The 19,000-nt window shown below is 36.5% G+C and overlaps 1 protein-coding gene across 1 annotated transcript; it reads left to right on the forward strand.

Moving 5' to 3' along the window:
• The first annotated feature begins 14,991 nt into the window (after positions 1–14,991).
• On the forward strand, positions 14,992–16,187 carry LOC145040021 (homeobox-leucine zipper protein HAT7-like). The gene is made up of 3 exons (XM_078988016.1): positions 14,992–15,195; positions 15,270–15,652; positions 15,782–16,187. Exons 1-3 carry the CDS (start codon positions 15,141–15,143, stop codon positions 16,082–16,084), a joined length of 741 nt encoding a protein of 246 aa, XP_078844142.1. The 5' UTR covers positions 14,992–15,140; the 3' UTR covers positions 16,085–16,187.
• The last annotated feature ends 2,813 nt before the right edge of the window (positions 16,188–19,000 follow it).

The following is a 19,000-nucleotide window of genomic DNA, read 5'->3' on the forward strand; positions in this document are numbered from 1 at the left end:
GGAAGAAGAAGTCGCCATTGTTGAGTTTTGGAAGAAGATGAACAGTGGTAACTTTTTCAGAGAAGGAATGCTTTGAGAGGTAACTGCCAAAGAACACGATCACGTCTTATTTATACCGTTCTCAGGAGAGAGAAAATCGTGATGATGAGGAACCCAAAACGTCGCCTGAGAAAGCGCGATTGGAAGTTATGGTGTATCCCAGGAATACGTCAGCACACGTGGGTGTGAAATGAATCCTTTGCACGCGCCCAAATCTTTTTCGTACCGTTTGAAATTCCTTGTGCCCTTGTTTGGTTACAACTGAAACTTAGAACCATGTGCCAAACAGCAATTAGAATGTTGGGAAAAAAAATTCCGTGCATAAGAGTGTGAAAGACAAGGAAATAAATCAAATGTGTTTGGAAGTGGGTGTTGTCTACATAGAAGACAGAAAGCAGAAGATTCCGGGCAAGAATCGCTTCCTTCAAAGCCAAGAGAGACCTGAAGTGTTTGTGTGGTTTCCCGAGAAATACGATCAGTTGTCTTTAGAGAAACAGTGAAAGGCATCTTTTGATGATGGCTAAAGGGTGGCTGAACTCAAACCAAACATTAAGTCTTGACATAAAACTGAGTGTTGGTAGAGTTACCTGTGAGACCGATGGGATCTGTTGAATAGGTAGGTAGGAAGTATTTCGTGATAGGAATGATATAGACAGAAATCTCAAAAAAAATTAAACTGGACCTCTTTGGGAAGAAATGTCTTAGGACGAGACAGTTTCATAAAAGATCACTCATAAAGAAAAGGAGATTTCCAAGTAAAAGCTTGAGTTAATTACTCACCGTCAATTCATTTTAGGTGTTGGATTTTGGGTTTCACTCAGAACGTGGTAAACGAATCTAAGATCATAAACACAGATGTTGTGCAACCATAAGCCTCAGTGGTAATGACCGAGAGCATCAAGGGTTACTTTGGGGAGCAAATGCAGATGAAGAAGTTGAAGAGATGGTTAAGAGACCGAACGTACCTTCTGCTACTGAAATGGGACAAAGCAGAGCAACTCATGTTTCAGATGAGTAAAAGAAGGTAGCTCTAGACCGAGTTTGAGAATAGCCTGATTGGGAAGAAACGATAGGTATTGATCGAATCATTAAGGCATGCTCGAGGTCATAGAGGCTTGAGACAACATACAGCAGCATGCTTCTAGGGACGATTAACTAGTCTGACAGTAATAAATTATACCTGGATGAACATTACATGAGGAGATGCTTGTATACACTCGAGCAAAAAGTACACATACTAGAAGTATAAAATGTTTTTGTAATTTTGAAATTTATTAAGAGATAAATAAATACTGAAAAACAAAATATTTTTGTAATTTTGGAATTTTCTAAAAAAAAATAAAAACAGAAAGAGAAAATATTTTTGTTAATTTGGAGTTTTCTGAAAAAGAAATAAAAATAGATAAATAAGTTTGTACAAACAAAAGAAGCAGAGATAGACCGAACGAACGGAGTATTTCGATGAGGGTTTCATGATCAGGAAGAACTGAGCAGTCTGTTTGAATGAGCGCCTTTATGTTGCAGAGACAGAGAGGGACCGAGCGGTCTGGTTGGTTCGGTTCTTTTATTTTACCAGAGCAGAGAGTGACCGAGCGGTCTGGTTGATTCGGTTCTTTTATTTTACCAGAGCAGAGAGTGACCGAGCGGTCTGGTTGGTTCGGTTCTTTTATTTTACCAGAGCAGAGAGTGACCGAGCGGTCTGGTTGGTTCGGTTCTTTTATTTTACCAGAGCAGAGAGTGACCGAGCGGTCTGGTTGGTTCGGTTCTTTTATTTTACCAGAGCAGAGAGTGACCGAGCGGTCTGGTTGGTTCGGTTCTTTTATTTTACCAGAGCAGAGAGTGACCGAGCGGTCTGGTTGGTTCGGTTCTTTTATTTTACCAGAGCAGAAAGCAACAGAGCGATCTGTTAGCTTCGGTTCCTGAATCTTAACTAGAGACTTGAGGATTTGGGACCGATTCTGCAATCATCATACCTAAGCCTTGCAATATCTGATTGAATGAAGCTTCAGGAAGAGCTTTTGTAAAGACGTCAGCCAGTTGATCAGTGGTTCTTACGAAGTGAACTTCGATGTTTCCATCCTCCACGTGATCTTTGATGAAGTGATACCTCAGTGCTATGTGTTTGGTTTTGGAGTGCTGCACTGGGTTATGACAGATCCTAATTGCACTTTCAGAGTCACAATATAGTGGGATCTTCTTCATATTGAGTCCGTAGTCTCGAAGTTGGCTTTGGATCCAAATCACTTGTGATGTGCAGGATGCAGCTGCAATATATTCCGCTTCGGCAGTAGACAGCGACACGCATGTCTGTTTCTTGGATTGCCAGCTGACTAACTTCCCGTCAAGAAATTGACATCCACCAGTTGTGCTTTTACGGTCGAGTCCACATCCTCCAAGGTCAGCATCAGAATAGGCTTGAACAAAGAAGCCTGAGTTGGATGGATACCACAGACCTAAGGAGGTGGTTCGCTTGAGATATCGTAAGATGTTCTTCACTGCAAGCATGTGAGGTTCACGTGGGTTTACCTGAAATCGAGCACAATAACACACAGAAAACATGATATCAGGCCTGCTACCAGTTAGATACATTAACGATCCAATCATTTGACGATAGAGCGTGATATCAACAGCTGGTTTGTCTAGAGATGGGGTAAGCTTAGTGTTGAATGCCATTGGGACTTTAACTTTTGAGTCTCCCATCATACCAAACTTTGCTAGGAGAGTCTTCGTGTAAGCTTCCTGATTAATAAAGATGCCTTCGGGTCCCTGTCTTATGTTTAAACCAAGGAAAAAGTTAATTGGACCCATTGAGCTCATTTCAAACTTAGTCTCCATCAGCTTTCTGAATTCAGCTGTTAAGCTGGCATTCGTGGAGCCAAAGATGATGTCATCGATGTAAATTTGAACTATCATAAGGTGGTTACCTTCCTTTTTACGAAAGAAGGTTGGGTCAACCGAACCTTGTTTGAATTTAGACATCTTTAAAAATTTTGTAAGCGTTTAATACCAGGCTCTCGGAGCTTGTTTAAGACCGTACACACCTTTATCCAAAATATAGCAATGATTTGGATGCTTTTCGTTCACGAACCCAGGAGGTTGCTCCACGTACACCGTTTCTTCAAGTTCTCCATTGAGAAATGCACATTTGACGTCCATTTGGAAAACCTCAAAGTTCTTGTGGGCAGCATAAGCCAGAAATATTCTAACAGATTCTAGCCGAGCTACTGGAGCGAAAGTCTCTTCATAATCTATCCCTTCCTCCTGACAATAACCCTTTACCACCAGACGAGCCTTGTTCCGTATAACATTACCTTCCTTGTCCATTTTGTTCCTAAATACCCATTTGAGACCAACAACCGAAGCATCTGGAGGAGTTGGAATTAGGCGCCAGACTTTGTTCCTTTCAAATTCGTTCAGCTCGTCTTGCATTGCTTGAACCCAATCAGAGTGATCGAGAGCGGTGTTAACTGTCTTTGGTTCAACTTTTGATACGAATGAGTTGAACATGCAAAACTCAACCTTTGAAAATAAGGAAGTCTGTTTTGCCTTCAGTTGTGATCGGGTCAGAACCTTTTCAGATACATCCCCAACTACTTGAGAGACGGGATGATCTCTGGTCCATTTGATAAGAGGAGGGTAATTTGGATCAAAAGTTGGGTCTAGTTCAGCATTAGTTATTTCGTCTAGCTCAGATTGGCTGTCATAACCGAGTGTCACATCATTATGTTCCGCCTCAATTGATGCACTTTGAAAGACCTGAGGTTCATGTGATTCTAGTGGTCCTGAGCTTCCTGGTGTTAAGGCCTCTTCGGTTGAAGTTGTGGGATTTTGCTCCCCCTGGACTTGAGCGTTTGGCTCCCCCTCAACTTGAGCACTTGGCTCCCCTTCGACTTGAGCATTTGGCTCCCCCTCAGCTTGATCACTTGGCTCCCCTTCGACTTGAGCATTTGGCTCCCCCTCAGCTTGAGCACTTGGCTCCCCTTCGACTTGGGCATTTGGAAAAGGAGAGTCATTAGAGGTTGATGAATCTTCATGCATCCTTCTTGCAGCTTCTTCGACAATTTGCTTCATGTGATCAACCTTGTTGTCGGCTGCACCTGCTTCAGAGAGTGAAGCATTCTCCGGTTCATCAAAGAGGTCCATGAATGTCTCGAATAAGTTAGCGACCGAGACTGTAACTTGGCCATTGAGAGGAAAGATTTCCCTGGTGATATCTTCTTTAGCCTGTAGCTTCTTGACATAGTTGTCGTCAAAGGTCACATAATACGTCTCTTCAATCTTTCTCGAACGCTTGTTCAGGACCCTGTATGCCTTGGATGTGAGCGAGTAACCCAGAAATATTCCCTCGTCGGCCTTGACATCAAACTTGTTGCGGTGTTCTTTAGAGTTGAAGATGAAACACCTTGAGCCGAAGACATGGAAAAATTTCACATTTGGCTTCCTGTTGTTCAGTATCTCATATGGAGTGAGCGCGAACCTTTTGTTGAGATATGACCTGTTCTGAGTAAAACAAGCAGCAGAAATAGCGTCAGCCCAAAAATAAAGGGGTAAGGAAGCGAAACTTAGCAAAGTACGTGCAGCTTCACACAAGGATCGGTTTTGTCTTTCGACTATTCCGTTCTGTTGTGGTGTGTAGGGAGCTGAGAAATGATGACTGATTCCCTTCTCTGCAAGAAACTCTTCAAACTCCCTGTTCTTGAATTCGAGACCATTGTCGCTTCTGATGTTGCGAACAATCTTTTTGAGCTGTACTTCAATTTGCTTGATAAACATTTTCAGCTTTTGAGTCGCTTCAGATTTGAGCTTTAGAAAGAACACCCATGTAAATCGTGAAAAGTCATCAACAATAACAAGAATATACTTGCTACCACCGATGCTTTCAATAGATGAAGGACCACATAAATCAATATGAATTAATTCGAGTGGTTCAACAACTTTTGTGTTGATTATAGACGGATGACTTTGACGACTCTGCTTTCCCATTTCGCATGCAGCACACAGATGATCCCTGTCAAACTTGAGCAATGGAAGGCCCCTTACATGACCTCCAGTAACAAGACGGTTGATATCTTTAAAATTAAGATGAGATAATCTTCGGTGCCACAACCAGCTTTCGTCGGATTGAGCTTTTGACAACAAGCATATAGCTGGGTTTCCTTTGATGGGTTTGATGTTTAAGGGAAACATTTCACCCTTTCGCTCTGACTTGAGAATTACTTTATTTGACTTTTTCTCTATGATTTCAGAACCTTCATCATCGAATGAGACTTTGAGACCTGTACCTCCAACAAGCTGAGATACACTAATGAGGTTGTGTTGGAGTCCTTCCACATAAGCCACCTTCCTTATAGAGAAGTCCCCATTGGTTATCATCCCGTATCCCTTTATAGTGCCGAATGAATTGTTTCCAAACTTGACATTGCCACCATTTGCAAGAGATCTGTATTCCCTAAGCTCCTCTTTCCTCCCTGTCATGTGACGCGAGCAGCCACTATCGATGTACCATTCTTCGTCGAACTGCTCGTCACTAATAACCTGCAAGAATTAGATAGATTTAGGAACCCAAACTTTCTTGGGTCCACGTGAGCTTTGCATGGGAACGGGAACAATAATAGAGACATCAACAAAATTAGATCGTTTTATAAGAGTTGCTTCATCTTTCCTTTTAATGGTATAAACCTTGATTTTGTTAAGATTAGGTGAGTTAGATTTGGACTCTGGTGTGGATTTATTGACCTTCTGCTTCCACTTTTGCTCAGCAGATGAACGAGATTTTCGAGAATAAGAAGAAGCAGATTTAGAATGAGATTGAGATAAAACAGAGGATGAGGAGGAATTAGAAGAATGAGAAGAGTTAGAGGGAGAGGAAGTCTTGAAAGGAGACTCTAGGTGACCCTTTTGTTTTTGATCATTGGAGGGACCGACCTTAGAGTTTTGTTCTCTTTTGTCTTCAGAACCGAACCTTTGCGTTCGGTTGGAGCTGCCTTTGGAACCGAACCTTTGGTTCTGGTTGAAATCCTTGTCAGAACCGAGCCTCTGGTTTCGGTTAATTTCTTCTTGTGAACCGAACCTTGGCTTTCGGTTTTGGTGACTTTCACTCTTTCCTCCTGGATTGTTTTCACATTTCAGATTCTTGTTTTGATGAGTGAAATATTCATTCTGGGAATGCCAGAATTGTTTCCTTTCCGAAAGGTTCTTCCGGTATCTGTTATTTCTTTCCCTCTTCATGTTCCTCATCTAAGAAGGTTGATGATGAACATTTTCTTTCGTATTCGTTGTCTCCCTGGCAAGTACCTTTTTAACTGTAGGAGTATTACTTTGAGCTGAGGAAGCAGAGAGAACTTTTTCTTTTGCCGAATGATCCTTTTTCTGAGGAATATCTTTTGTAACACTGGTGCTCGGCTCATTGAAGTTGTTCGGTTTATTCAAGGGCTCAGGTATGTATCTTCCTTTGCTCTTCCAGGAAGTTCTTTCAGATAATCCAATGGTTTCGTCTGCATTATCAATTGGAGCTTCCCAGAAGTACTCATCACAGCCATCGGCATTGTCTTCGTTTACAATGGCTGCAAGCTCAGCTGTTTGATGTTCTGTTACTCCTGTCACCTTGTAAACTTGATTTGGAGTGGTCCTGACCTTTTGATACACCACAGCTTTCTCGACTAATTTTGGGGACTTTTGATGGGACAACCGAGCGAACTCTACTGAATTTTCAGAAATTAGATTCTTGTGATTTTCAGGTTCGGTTTTAACAAATTCTGAGCAGTCAACCGTGTCCTCTACAGAAATTTCGCTCATCTTATCGTCCTCGTTAAGCTCAGATGCCTTTTCAACATCAATTTTGTTTTCTGAGCTTACGTTGGCGTTTAAAGAGTCAAATTTTTGCATGGTTTCAGTTCTCAGTTTAAGTTTGTCATTTTCATCCAAAAGATTTTTAAGCATGTCTTTGTGGTCTTTGGATTTAATGAAGGATTCAATTTTGTCCAGTCCATACATGTAGGTGGGATTGATATCACCAGACAATATCACACTCTCACAATTATAAGCTTCAGCATCGATTTCATCTTCCTTACACTCTAGGAAGGGCAAAATCATGCGGTGAATCCTTTGGCCTATTTCACAATCTAAATGAAGCTGAGTAATATTAGAGTACAAATGTTTAGCAATTAAACAAAAAACATTTCGTTGTTTTAACAATTTCAAATTGTCTCTTTGCAAATAAATGTTTTCATCTTTAACTTTCACTAATTCCGACTCCTTTAACTCTATCCACATTCTCCGCTCCTCACTCTTCGATGCTGCCCTGCTCAATTGATCAGTTAGGTTAGAATTTGTTACCCGAGTTTGAGTTAAACTACTATCTAGATGAGATATTCTTGTATTGACATTTTTTAGTTCTTTCTCATAAGAGGATGATGGTACTTTGCATGAAATAAAAACAGATTGTACCTTCTTTATCAGTTCATCAAGCTCATTGAACTGCTGGCTGAGCGGTTTAGCTGTAAAGCACATGTCCTCCTTCGCTTTCTGTCCATCACAGACTCCATCGGTGTTGTATCCCCTCATTTGAGATACGTCAGAAACCATGAGGCATTTTCCACCACTGTTGTCTTTCTTAGACACGAACGCCTTTCCATGAGTAGGCTGCCTCACTTCCTCATCTTCTGAGTCGGTGGACCAAACTTCCGTGCTACCGAATTCATCACCTAGAACAGAACCCTGCACAATAAGAGCATTAATAGGCAGGTTAGCAGCAGACTTCTTCTTTCTCAACTCATCTAATCTTTTCTGCAACACAGCTTCCTCGTCGTTCCCATCATCTTTTTCAGCCATTTTCTTGAGGACACAGTCCTTAGCATAATGATTTTTCCCACCACAGTAGAAACAGCTCACTCCAGAGTCGCCGTCAACCTTCGGTTCCTTCTTGTGCTCCTCAGCTCTCGGTTCATTAACCACCTTTTCAGAGCTGTAACTCCCCTGCCAGTTTCGATTTTTGTTGCTGGGAAATTTCTTCTTTATGAACCTTTTGGGATTGGATACCATCAAGGCATAATCTTCTGATGTGAGATCATATTCTTCCAGGCTGAGGTCTTCATCCTCCATAACAGCTTTACTTTTTGACAAGAGAGCCAACGAACCGAGACCGGAAACGACATTCTTTTCATGCACCACGTTTTTCTCTTGAGACTTGAGAATTCCCACCAGTTTCGCCAAAGAGTGTGATTTAAATTGCTCATGGGCTTTAACCGTGGAAACGACTGCTCTCCATTCAGATCTCAGACCATTCAGGAATGTAACCTTTTGTTCGATGAGCTTCCTTTCGATATCATGTTTGATCATCTTGCTGAGAAGATGATTGAAGCGATCGAACGTCTGGGTCACAGATTCTTCAGCCCCTTGTCTGAATTCTCCAAACTCAGATAGAAGCAGAGTTTGAATAGAATGTTCAAGATCTTCGTCTGTAGAATACAGTTCGCGAAGTCTATCCCAAACATCCTTTTCCGTTGTGCATGAACTAACCAATCTGAATGTATCGGAATGAAGGGCGAACCGGATCAATCTTAATGCCTTGATATTGCATTGGAACTTATCCTTTTCATCTTGAGCAATATCTTTCACGTCCTTTAACAGATCATTATATTCTTTTTGAGTCTTGATGATTCTGGACGTTGCAGAATGAGAAAACGGTCCATTGGTGATGGCTTCCCAAATCAAATACCCATTTTCCTCAGATCCAATAACATAGTCTTCGAAATGATGTGCCCATACTTCATAATCGTGGGTGTATAAGATCGGAATCTTTGTCGTCGAACCAATGCTGTTGGAAATATTAATAACGTTTAATTGTGTCGCGTCCATTATGATCGAAAAAACCTGTTCAAAGATCAGACTTGTAATAAAGCAGATTAGGGAAAAGTAATAAATATCGAGATACGTCAATAAAGAGATGACGGCTCAATAAATATTAATGATTGCGGAAAAACCCTAATGGAAATCTTTTTCACAAAAAAGATGTGTATCAATTACACAGCCTCCTGCTCTGATACCAATTGATGAGATTAAGCTTTCTTTTAATCTATGAAGATCGATTAGATCTTGAACAAGTATGTAAATAATGACGATATGGACACAATAAAAGAACAGAACAAGATTGAATCAAACGAGTCGAATGATTAAAACAAAATCCTCAGAAGAGCTCGATTAAGAACATCAACTGTAGAGGATTGGAAGGTTACAAGAACGATCAAAGAAACCTTTTGTCGTCTGGAAAAATCGTATTCTCAGATCTCTAAAACCTTAACCTAATATGCATGCAAGCATTAGCTTATATACAAAGCATAAAAGACTCATGGTTGGACAGGCCCAAACCGGAATATAAATAAAAGCATAAACAGATGAGCCCAAAAGACGCAATCTTCAAAGCCCAACACCATGAATGTATCCGAAAGCTTCAAAAAGGAATATGCAATGGTACTATTACAGCTCAAAGAAGCTAGTGATCAGGTATCATTTATTTCATAAATAATTATTATCATATATATTTACAAATTACAACTTAATTTTAACATATAATCTTAATCAGGTTGCTTCTGCTCTTGCAAATTTGAGGCGACGCAACACATACCCAGAGGTTTGTGGGGTTTTCTTTTTTGTTATTCTTTTCTGATAAGCCCCATGGACTATTAGTTTATGGTATAAGGGCTTGGAAACCCAAAGTCTAATCTTCTGCAGCCTACTTCCAGAATTGGTGTATGGAGGGCAGTTTGGTCTTTTATTTATTTTAACAGTTTAGAGTTAGTGGTGAGACAAAGTAGTGGTGATATCACCTTGCTAGCTGTTTTTCCCTTTTGTCCTTTTCTTTAGTAGTAGCAGTATATATATAGTAGTTAGTAATAGGAGTGAGATAGCGAAGAATTATTATGAATTGAACTTTGTTCTTTCTTGGAGATACCCACATCTCGAAAGCTGGGAATTATCTTAATATCATCACGTAATTAGATCAGGGGTTAAAATGCCTGGAGTTTATGATAGATTCAACAAGGGTCTATCATTTTCCCTTGCAATTTAATAGGTGTTTATTAATGTTGTCCTTGACATATTCATGTAATTTTATTTGACAGAAAAGAGGGATTTTGAGGACGAATAATCGACTTCCTCTGCATTGTCCTTCCTATTACTTTGGTTTGTACAGTAAGTATATTCAGTCTTCCTTAGATCTTCTGTTAAAATAGGTAACATAGAAGACTTGCAACTTATCAACATAATATCAATAAAATATACGTTGTTTGATTGTTTCCATCCCACAATAATTGAACAAATTTCCAAATTGGATGCCCTATGCGAAATGCAGCATTTTGAGTTTAAATTATCAATTTACCCTCATTATTATCATTAGGAAGTCTTTCTGTTCATTTTCATTTTTTTTATCAAACATAGTCATTGGAAACATGAAGAACCTTTAAATGACAGGTTTCTATCAGAGTGGACTTACATGACTGGGTTCTATTTGTATTGGTGCTGTTTTTCTCTTTTTCATATAAGAAATAATCTATATTGGAGACTTTCTTACCTGTTTAGGGGTTAAGCTCCTTTAGAGGTATTGATTATGGGGAAGAATTTTGCCAATGTTCACGGAGTGCATTAACAGCCTGTAGTGAGTTTTATGTATAATAATATAATATATTTCAGTCACATATGGCAAAAAGAGAAATAAAATAACTAAATAAAGATATCTGACCTGTTTATTATTGAATGATTTATTTCCATTTATCCTTGATGCCAGTTCAAGAAATTCTTTATCTTCTGATTCATGAACAATTTGAAGATTATGACCAGAAAACGAAACAGAAATATTCAGTCTCTTTTGCAGCTCTTAGATAGCTGAACCTTCCATGTCATTTTCCTAAAACCATGTTTTACATATGAACACTTGTGTTTGTATTATTCATAAACGAAAGGGTAAAATGGTCATTTTGTCACATACAAACAATTTGGCTTATTTACTCTAAAAAACAAACAGGAAAGCATCATTATTTATTCAGCCACTGTACCTTACAAGTACCTAATCATTTTTTGGACTCAGTAGGCCACTAAATTTGTTTTTAAGTGTACTCTAATTGAATTCAAAAAACCGATTAGGGACTAAATGAGTCAAAAAGTGAAAGTTTGTTGCTGAACTGATACCTTTGTTTCTTTATAGGTAAAAAGAAAAAAAACTGTGAAGAAAGATACTTCTTCTGATGACAGTCTGATATGCGAGTAAAAAAACACCGTGGATCAACTGTCAGGGAGAAATTGAGTAGGGATTGTCACCTACATTCTGAAGGAGAAGGAGAAGCAAAAAGAGCTTCAATTACTTACTGCATAACCTACATTCTAAATTGCATCACCAAGCATTCACCTCAGTACATAGTTCTAATGGTGGGGCGTATATTGAGAGGGATTGCCACCTCTCTCCTCTTTTCAGCCTTCGAATCATGGCTTGTTGCTGAACACAACAAGGTGAGATATAATATTACATTTCTAAATACACCCTTTATATTGTTTATGGTTCTAATGCATATACAGGAGAAGCATGAAGAATCCAAAGTGGCAATCTTGTAATTATGCATACATATCATTCTACCTTCTAAATTTGGACCTAATAGTTTCTTTTTTGGTGTAAAAACAGATGAAAAGATAGCATTATTGGGTGCAATACAATCTTTATTCGAGGGTTCAATGTACACTTTTGTGTTTCTATGGACACCTGCTTTAAGCCCAAATGGTAAAGACATTCCACATGGTTTCATTTTTGCTACTTTCATGTTATCTTCCATGTTAGGAAGCTCTTTAGCTTCTCGGTTGTTAGCACACACACACTGACATACATTGATATTGTGTTGTGTGTGTATGTATATATATATATATATATATATATATATGTATGTATGTATAAAATCAAGATTCACTTTCCACTCGAACAAAAATACTCTTCCAGATTGTTCCGAATTATTATGACCATTTTGCCCTCATAGGAATTTTGACATTAACATACATGCGCACATTTCTTTTAGTGTAGATTTTGTCGAAGAGAAATGAAAACAAAGAAGATAAGTATCTCTTGTTGTTTGTATATATACACTTTTTCTTCATGTTTAATAACTTAAAAACTATATAAATGTGAAAATTGAAGGTTCACACACTGTGAAAAGGATTGAAAAAGATAATTGCAAGTTCAGATATTCCAATGTTCGTCTGTGGTGACTTCAATTCAGTTCCAGGAAGGTAAGGACTTGATGAATATAAGTTAGCAATGTTTTACTTGATTTGGACATGAACAAGACTCAAGCAAAAGCAAGACTCATACTTTGGCATGGCTAGAAGCTTTGGAGGAAACAAGACTCAAGCAAAAGCAAACACACAGAGAGTTGTTAGTACATAGTAAGCTAGATAATGCGATTGTATATAAATTCTACTTCTCTTGAGTTCATTTCTTTTATTACAATTACTCAATATTGGAATAATTATTTGTATTTGACATATTAGTGAAATGAATTATCTTTGTTATTTATCGTATTTTATTTTGTATTATGAGATTTTTAATGTATTATTTAATTTGAAAATTAGTAAATCAATAATATAATATTTTTTTTAAAACATTTAAAATTATGATACGCAAAAATGTGTGTCATCTTCATTTATGACATGGCCTTTCTTGACAGGGGCTTTCTTGATACGCATTGCGTGTCATTAACACGCGCGTCGTAAGGTTACGACACGCGAATGCGTGTCGTCTTCCTTTATGACAGGGCCTTCCTTGATACGCATTGCGTGTCGTAAATGCGCGACGTAATTGAGCGTCGTAAATGAGCGTCGTAAATGCGCGTCGTCTATAGACGACGCGCAAAAGCGCGTCGTTTCTCTTTATGACAGGGCCTTCCTTGACGTGCATTTGCGCGTCATCTGAGCCTTTTACGACGCGCAATGAGCGTCGTAAAAGGCTGTTTTTCTAGTAGTGCTACTTTCAAATCGTTTTATAAACTGCCATCAAGTCATCTTTTCTTAGTTATTAAACTTTTCAATGGTTTTACAAAACTTCTTTTATACTTTTATATTATCAAATGCATGCCTATATATGTATAGTTATATAAGTAATGTTTAAAGGACTTAGGACGGCAAGCTCGTTTTATTTCCTTTTCCTCGTTGGGATGTGGCCTTAGGGCATCGGTTATTCGTCCGAATGCCGTCTAAATATTAGTTATATATCATGTATACATATATAGACATAAAAGTTCCATCAGTCAGTTCAGTACCTTTGGGTAGCAAAGGCATAATTTCGATTATACACATACATTAATAGTAACTATAATATATAGTTAGGAGATACTACTTACTATTCCAAGTACAAGGAATCACACAAGAGTCAGTTCGTTCATGAGTCTATACTAATACATTACATACTATATGAAGAGATACGATTACATACAATTACAAGACATACAATTACAAGAGATACGATTACATAGATACGTTTACAAGAGACATGATTACATAGATACGTTTACATAGATACGATTACATAGATACGTTTACATAGATACTATTACATAGAATCTATTACATACATTTCGGGACTTACCATTCCACACCCAAGGCTGTTAGCTACAGTAGGGAAAATGCTCATCGACGGGTGTCTACGGTAGTACTGTTCGACGAGTTACCACGCCGTGAATATCCGAGTGCAAAAGGATACAATTTTAGTTATTATATTATTTTCCTTCTTACCTTTACTTTGTGACACATTCACATAAACGACGAGGTAGAATGTATTTGATATAGATAGACTATTTTCCTTATTACTTTTATATTGTGACACATACACATAAAAGATGAGGTAGATGATAGTTTATAATAATAATAGTTATACAAGGGAAAAACGTCACATTTACAGTGATGCATACTTTCAAAACATTTGGGTCTTGGTAGAAGACTACTTTTTATACTAGTAGGAAATATGAGATTTTCTAGGGTTTTTAAATGTTTACAATTACTTACAAACATGTTCATTGATACAAACTTTTCTTCAAACATTTACAAGTCTTTTCCTTACAGTTTTACAAATCAAAGATACATAAGTACTTATGAATTCACCAGCTTTATTGCTAATACTCGCTTTCAAAATAACTTGTATTCTTAGGTCACAAATAGACAGGTACGACGACCAGGTTTTGTGAAGACGGAGCAGTCAAGACTCGTCTTTTATTTTGAATATTCATTATGTTGTTTTATACTATGAAAGAACACACTTGTATTTAAAATTATACAATTAATGCAATTGATGATGTTGTTGCTTGTTTACTAGTTTATATTGTTGTGATACATTACATGATGTTCTCCATCCTAGAACGTTTCCGCCGTTCTCGGTTTTGGGGTGTGACAGGAAGACATAAGGACGACATACAGACGTGGCGGGGTAGAGGTGGAACTTCAAGGAAGAACATTTGGTGGGTGTTGATGGAGATCATACCTGGTTTGATAGGGAGAAAGATAAAAGGGTGGGTCTTTCATATTAATTTCCTTTAATAATAATGATATGGTTAATTAAAAATAATTGAAAATTATTACAAAATAGTAAAATAGTCATTTTACAACTTTACAACTGATAGGGATCAAGAATACAACAAAAACATATAATGTAAACTTTTCCAATTAAAAATGATATTAGAGACAAAACATACAAATTACCCCAAACCAGAGGACCATTTGTATAATTTACTCTTAAATCAATTATCCTTATATTTTTTAAATAGATAAAATAAAAAGAATGTAATAGAGTTAAAAAAAAATTAAAATAATAATAATAATAATAATAATAATAATAATTAAAAAAAGTTTTAAAAAAAAAAAAAAAAAAAAGTGTGGGCAAAGCATTCCCTCTCTTGTAGGCTTCCAACAGGTTATCGCTGTTTGTCTAGTGTTCTTTTTCCACCCACTTCCATCCAGCATAAGAACAACCTCTCACATCAATACTCACACTCAAACACACAAGTACACAGCACTTTACAACAATCACTTTCCAAATTTTCTACAATTTCAGAAAAACAACAAAATTTTCTATTTCCATGTCCTTCCTTCCACCTGAACCCATGTTCTTCGGCTACGAAGATCACTTCCAAGGTCCCCCTCCATCTCTCTTCTACATACAAGTACGTTTATTAATTACTATCAACCATAACTGAGTAAATTTGCAGGTGGTGATCCACTGATGAGAAGATCGATGTCATATTCCGGGAGAGAAGTTTTTGAAGAAACGACAGGTGGCTGCGATGGTGAGACGTCGGAGGATGAGGGGTCTCAGCTCGGTGAAAAGAAAAGGAGGCTGAATCTCGAACAGGTCAAGGCTCTGGAGAAAAGCTTTGAGCTTGGAAACAAGCTTGAACCCGACAGAAAAAGGCAACTGGCTCGAGCCTTAGGGTTGCAGCCAAGACAAGTGGCTATATGGTTTCAAAACAGAAGGGCTCGATGGAAGACCAAACAATTAGAAAGAGATTATAATGTGTTGAAGAAACAAGTCGACTCCATTAGAGCTGATAATGACTCTCTCAAGAACAAAAATCAGAAGCTTCATGCACAGGTGAAATTTTTTTAAAGAATTGCAAGCTCAAGAAATATCTTTTGTTCTAGCACCTATATATTTGCACCTCTATTACGTTGACTTAAAGATGTTTAATTTATTTCATTAAATTTTGATGTGTGGTTTCAGTTAATGGCTATAAAGGGTCAAGAACCAAATGGGTTGAATTTAAACAAAGAAACAGAAGGGTCGTGGAGCAATGGAAGTGAATCCGAGGACAACACCACCCTATTTTACACACAGATCTCAAACAATCTTCCCACTGGTGCAGCGATGATAGGAGGTCTAGGGAGGCCGTATCTCCTCCGCCAACCACTGAATCAGACGGTGGTTGCCGGAGATGAAGGGTTCTGCAACATGCTTAATGTTATGGAGGAGCAACCAGCTTTCTGGCCGTGGCCGGAGGCTGAGGCACCCCAACCTCAACTATAAATATTTTGTTTTAATTTTAGTTTGAAATATTCGTCCATTCTGTAATTTAATTAATTGTTGTATATTTGTTCAATATTTATTTATAAGATTAATTCTGGGTTTAATCGTTGTACCATATCTCCTATTTTGAAAATATTAAGTTGATGTTTGGACATCCGTTTAAAGTCGTAATAAATAGTTTTGAATATTTAATAATTATGGTTATAAACTATAAATCATTTAAAAGTGTAATAATTTGTATGAGAAAACATTTAAAGAATATATGTAAATAAGCTAGTTATTGCGATAAAATCAAATTACTTAATTATCCATGAATCTCTATATTGAACTTAAACCATAAACCATTTTTATTATTGACAAATCGATCATTTTGTAATAATGCATCATTAAAGGTAGATAAACTTCCCATACCAATCCCCCATTTTTCTTTTGAAGCCATAACCCAATTTATCCTCCTTTCAATATCTTTCCCTCCTAAACACTAGTGAAACCAAGAAAACTACTAGTGATACCAAGAAAAGTGTAAAGGTATAGCACACTTGATTTTGGAATTAGAACTTAGGAAAAAAAAAAAAAAAAAAAAAAAAAAAAAAAAAAAAAAAATTACCTCCAGCCGGAAAATTTATGGAGTAGCATTGGCTACCCTCAAACCCTCTGGTTCCGCTCTACTTCCAAAAGAAAAGGTCTCCTGGATTCCAAAGTTGTATTGACATTAACCGACATTGTTAAAAGCGATATAAAATAACTTCCAACAAAGTTAACACTGACTTCAACTAAATACTTACACTTTAAATTGTTATTGTACCCGGGTATTTCAACAATTTATGATCACTGATATATGAACTTGACTAATAATGGTGTATTTGGCAGTGTGCGTTTAAGAAAAAAATGAATTAAAGAAGAAGTTTCTTTCAGAATTAGGTTTTTAAGGTTTTTGGCTTTTATCTTTTAGATTTTACGTAATTTAACACTTTTAAAAGATTTCGGCTATTTTGTCAAATAATTATACATAAATAAAAACTATATCTTTCAGCTTTCAGCTACTAGATATCAGTTTTCTACTTCCGCCTACCGGGTATTTTGTTAAACACGTCATAAATTCACTTGTGTATAAGAATGGTCAGAAACCATTCGCACAACAAAAACCAAATAAATTTATAGATAAAAATGAAATAAAATGCTTAAACTCTAACTTAGTTTTTTAGGCTACATGGACTATTCTTATATGGATTATCTTTAAAATTTAAATGGCGGGTATTTTTTTCATTTAAGGAAATAGTCTAGTCCTTATAAGTATTAAAGTGTAGCTTATGAGTCATAGTTCTGCATAATATCTTTGAGAAAATTATTATATATAATAAAATACAGTTAGCCTATAAATAGTAAACTTTTGGGTTTTAGACTTTGGGGACATTAGTTTCCTCGTTATCTCAGCGTATAACATCTTAGATTTGAAGGGATTCATGGGACATGTATGTTGCACATCATATATTTGCCAATTGGGTAAGTGTACTTTCTCTGGCATTTATGGGTTATAACTATTTCAAAATATATAAATAAATAAACAAATATTAGAATTTTGCATCTTGAATATTAAATGATAACGAACTCACCACTTTGTCATTATAAATGTGTTCGGGGAGAAGGTTCTACTTCTATCCATGTGCAACAAGATTAAAAGAATATTTTAATCTCATCAACAATCATATTATAAGATAGATTCCTTTAAAACCCTATATAAAACTACAAATAAAAAAGGGTTTTTTCATTCATGAATAACAACCTACAACATAAAAAACAAATGGGAAAAGTTATATTCAAAATTCATTTAGGTGATGTTTTTTTTTTTTTTTTTTTAATTTATAAAAAAACCTCTTTAGATCTCTTAACGTTGCGGGACGCAGCAAACCTGCAATATTTTTCATCTCGTAGTTTTTTGGTTTTTAGAAGTTTTCGGAGTAGAAAACGTACGCATGTGTTCTGTTGTGGCAGTAATTGTATTTCCACTTACCAACTGTTTGTAATTCTGACCTTAGACTTGAAGAATCAACTTCTTCTCACATTTTATTTATAAAAAAAACTCTTCAGACCTTAGACTTGAAGAATCAACTTCTTCTCTTATTTTGTAATTCTAATCTACATTTTTTACCGACCATTTCATAAGGTAGAATATTAGAAAAGTGACTTGGAATTTGTTATCTAAATAGATTCATGACCCGGTCTGATTGAAATAATGAAATCCGAATGATAAAAATAAAGGGATAAATGTTTGGTGTAGAATGAGAGTCGTTAGATTCAAAGCCAACCTATTTATTTATTTCAAATATTATTGTATATAGGTCTAGCCCAATAGTCGTAAGGGTTTTCGATATAAGTATTTGTAGCTAAGGTTTCCAATGTATCACTTGAATTAGTTGAATAATAGAAAATCTTTCACATGTCTGTGGATATATGTTACATCGACCGAAACATGTTATTTATGTGTACTTTTTTTTTTTATTTGATTGCTTGCATAACATAGAAGCTTGATATAATTTAAAATTGAGATTTATCCTCAAATATTTAAATCTCAGGTGATCACTGTTAAATTGATTTGATTGTGGTTATCAGATCAAATAAATCTCAACCTGATTTGATAATGGTTATCTGATCAAATAACTCTGAAAAAATAAATTTACCACATCTTTTATCGTAGATTTTAAGGTTGTATACATGTTGGATTAACAAAATGGTAATTTCATTTGATATTTCAACATTATTAAAAAATAATTATGTGTATACTCATATATGTTCATGTTGTACCTAAATAAAATTATATGATAAAAATATTGATAAATATTTTATTGAAAGTAACTTAGGTCATTTGATAGTTGCTAACTAGATTAGAGTTAATTGGATTAGAAACTGACTGGATTA

This window comes from Lactuca saligna, chromosome 4, assembly GCF_052625555.1.
Source record: "Lactuca saligna cultivar CGN05327 chromosome 4, ASM5262555v1, whole genome shotgun sequence".
NCBI lineage: Eukaryota > Viridiplantae > Streptophyta > Magnoliopsida > Asterales > Asteraceae > Lactuca > Lactuca saligna.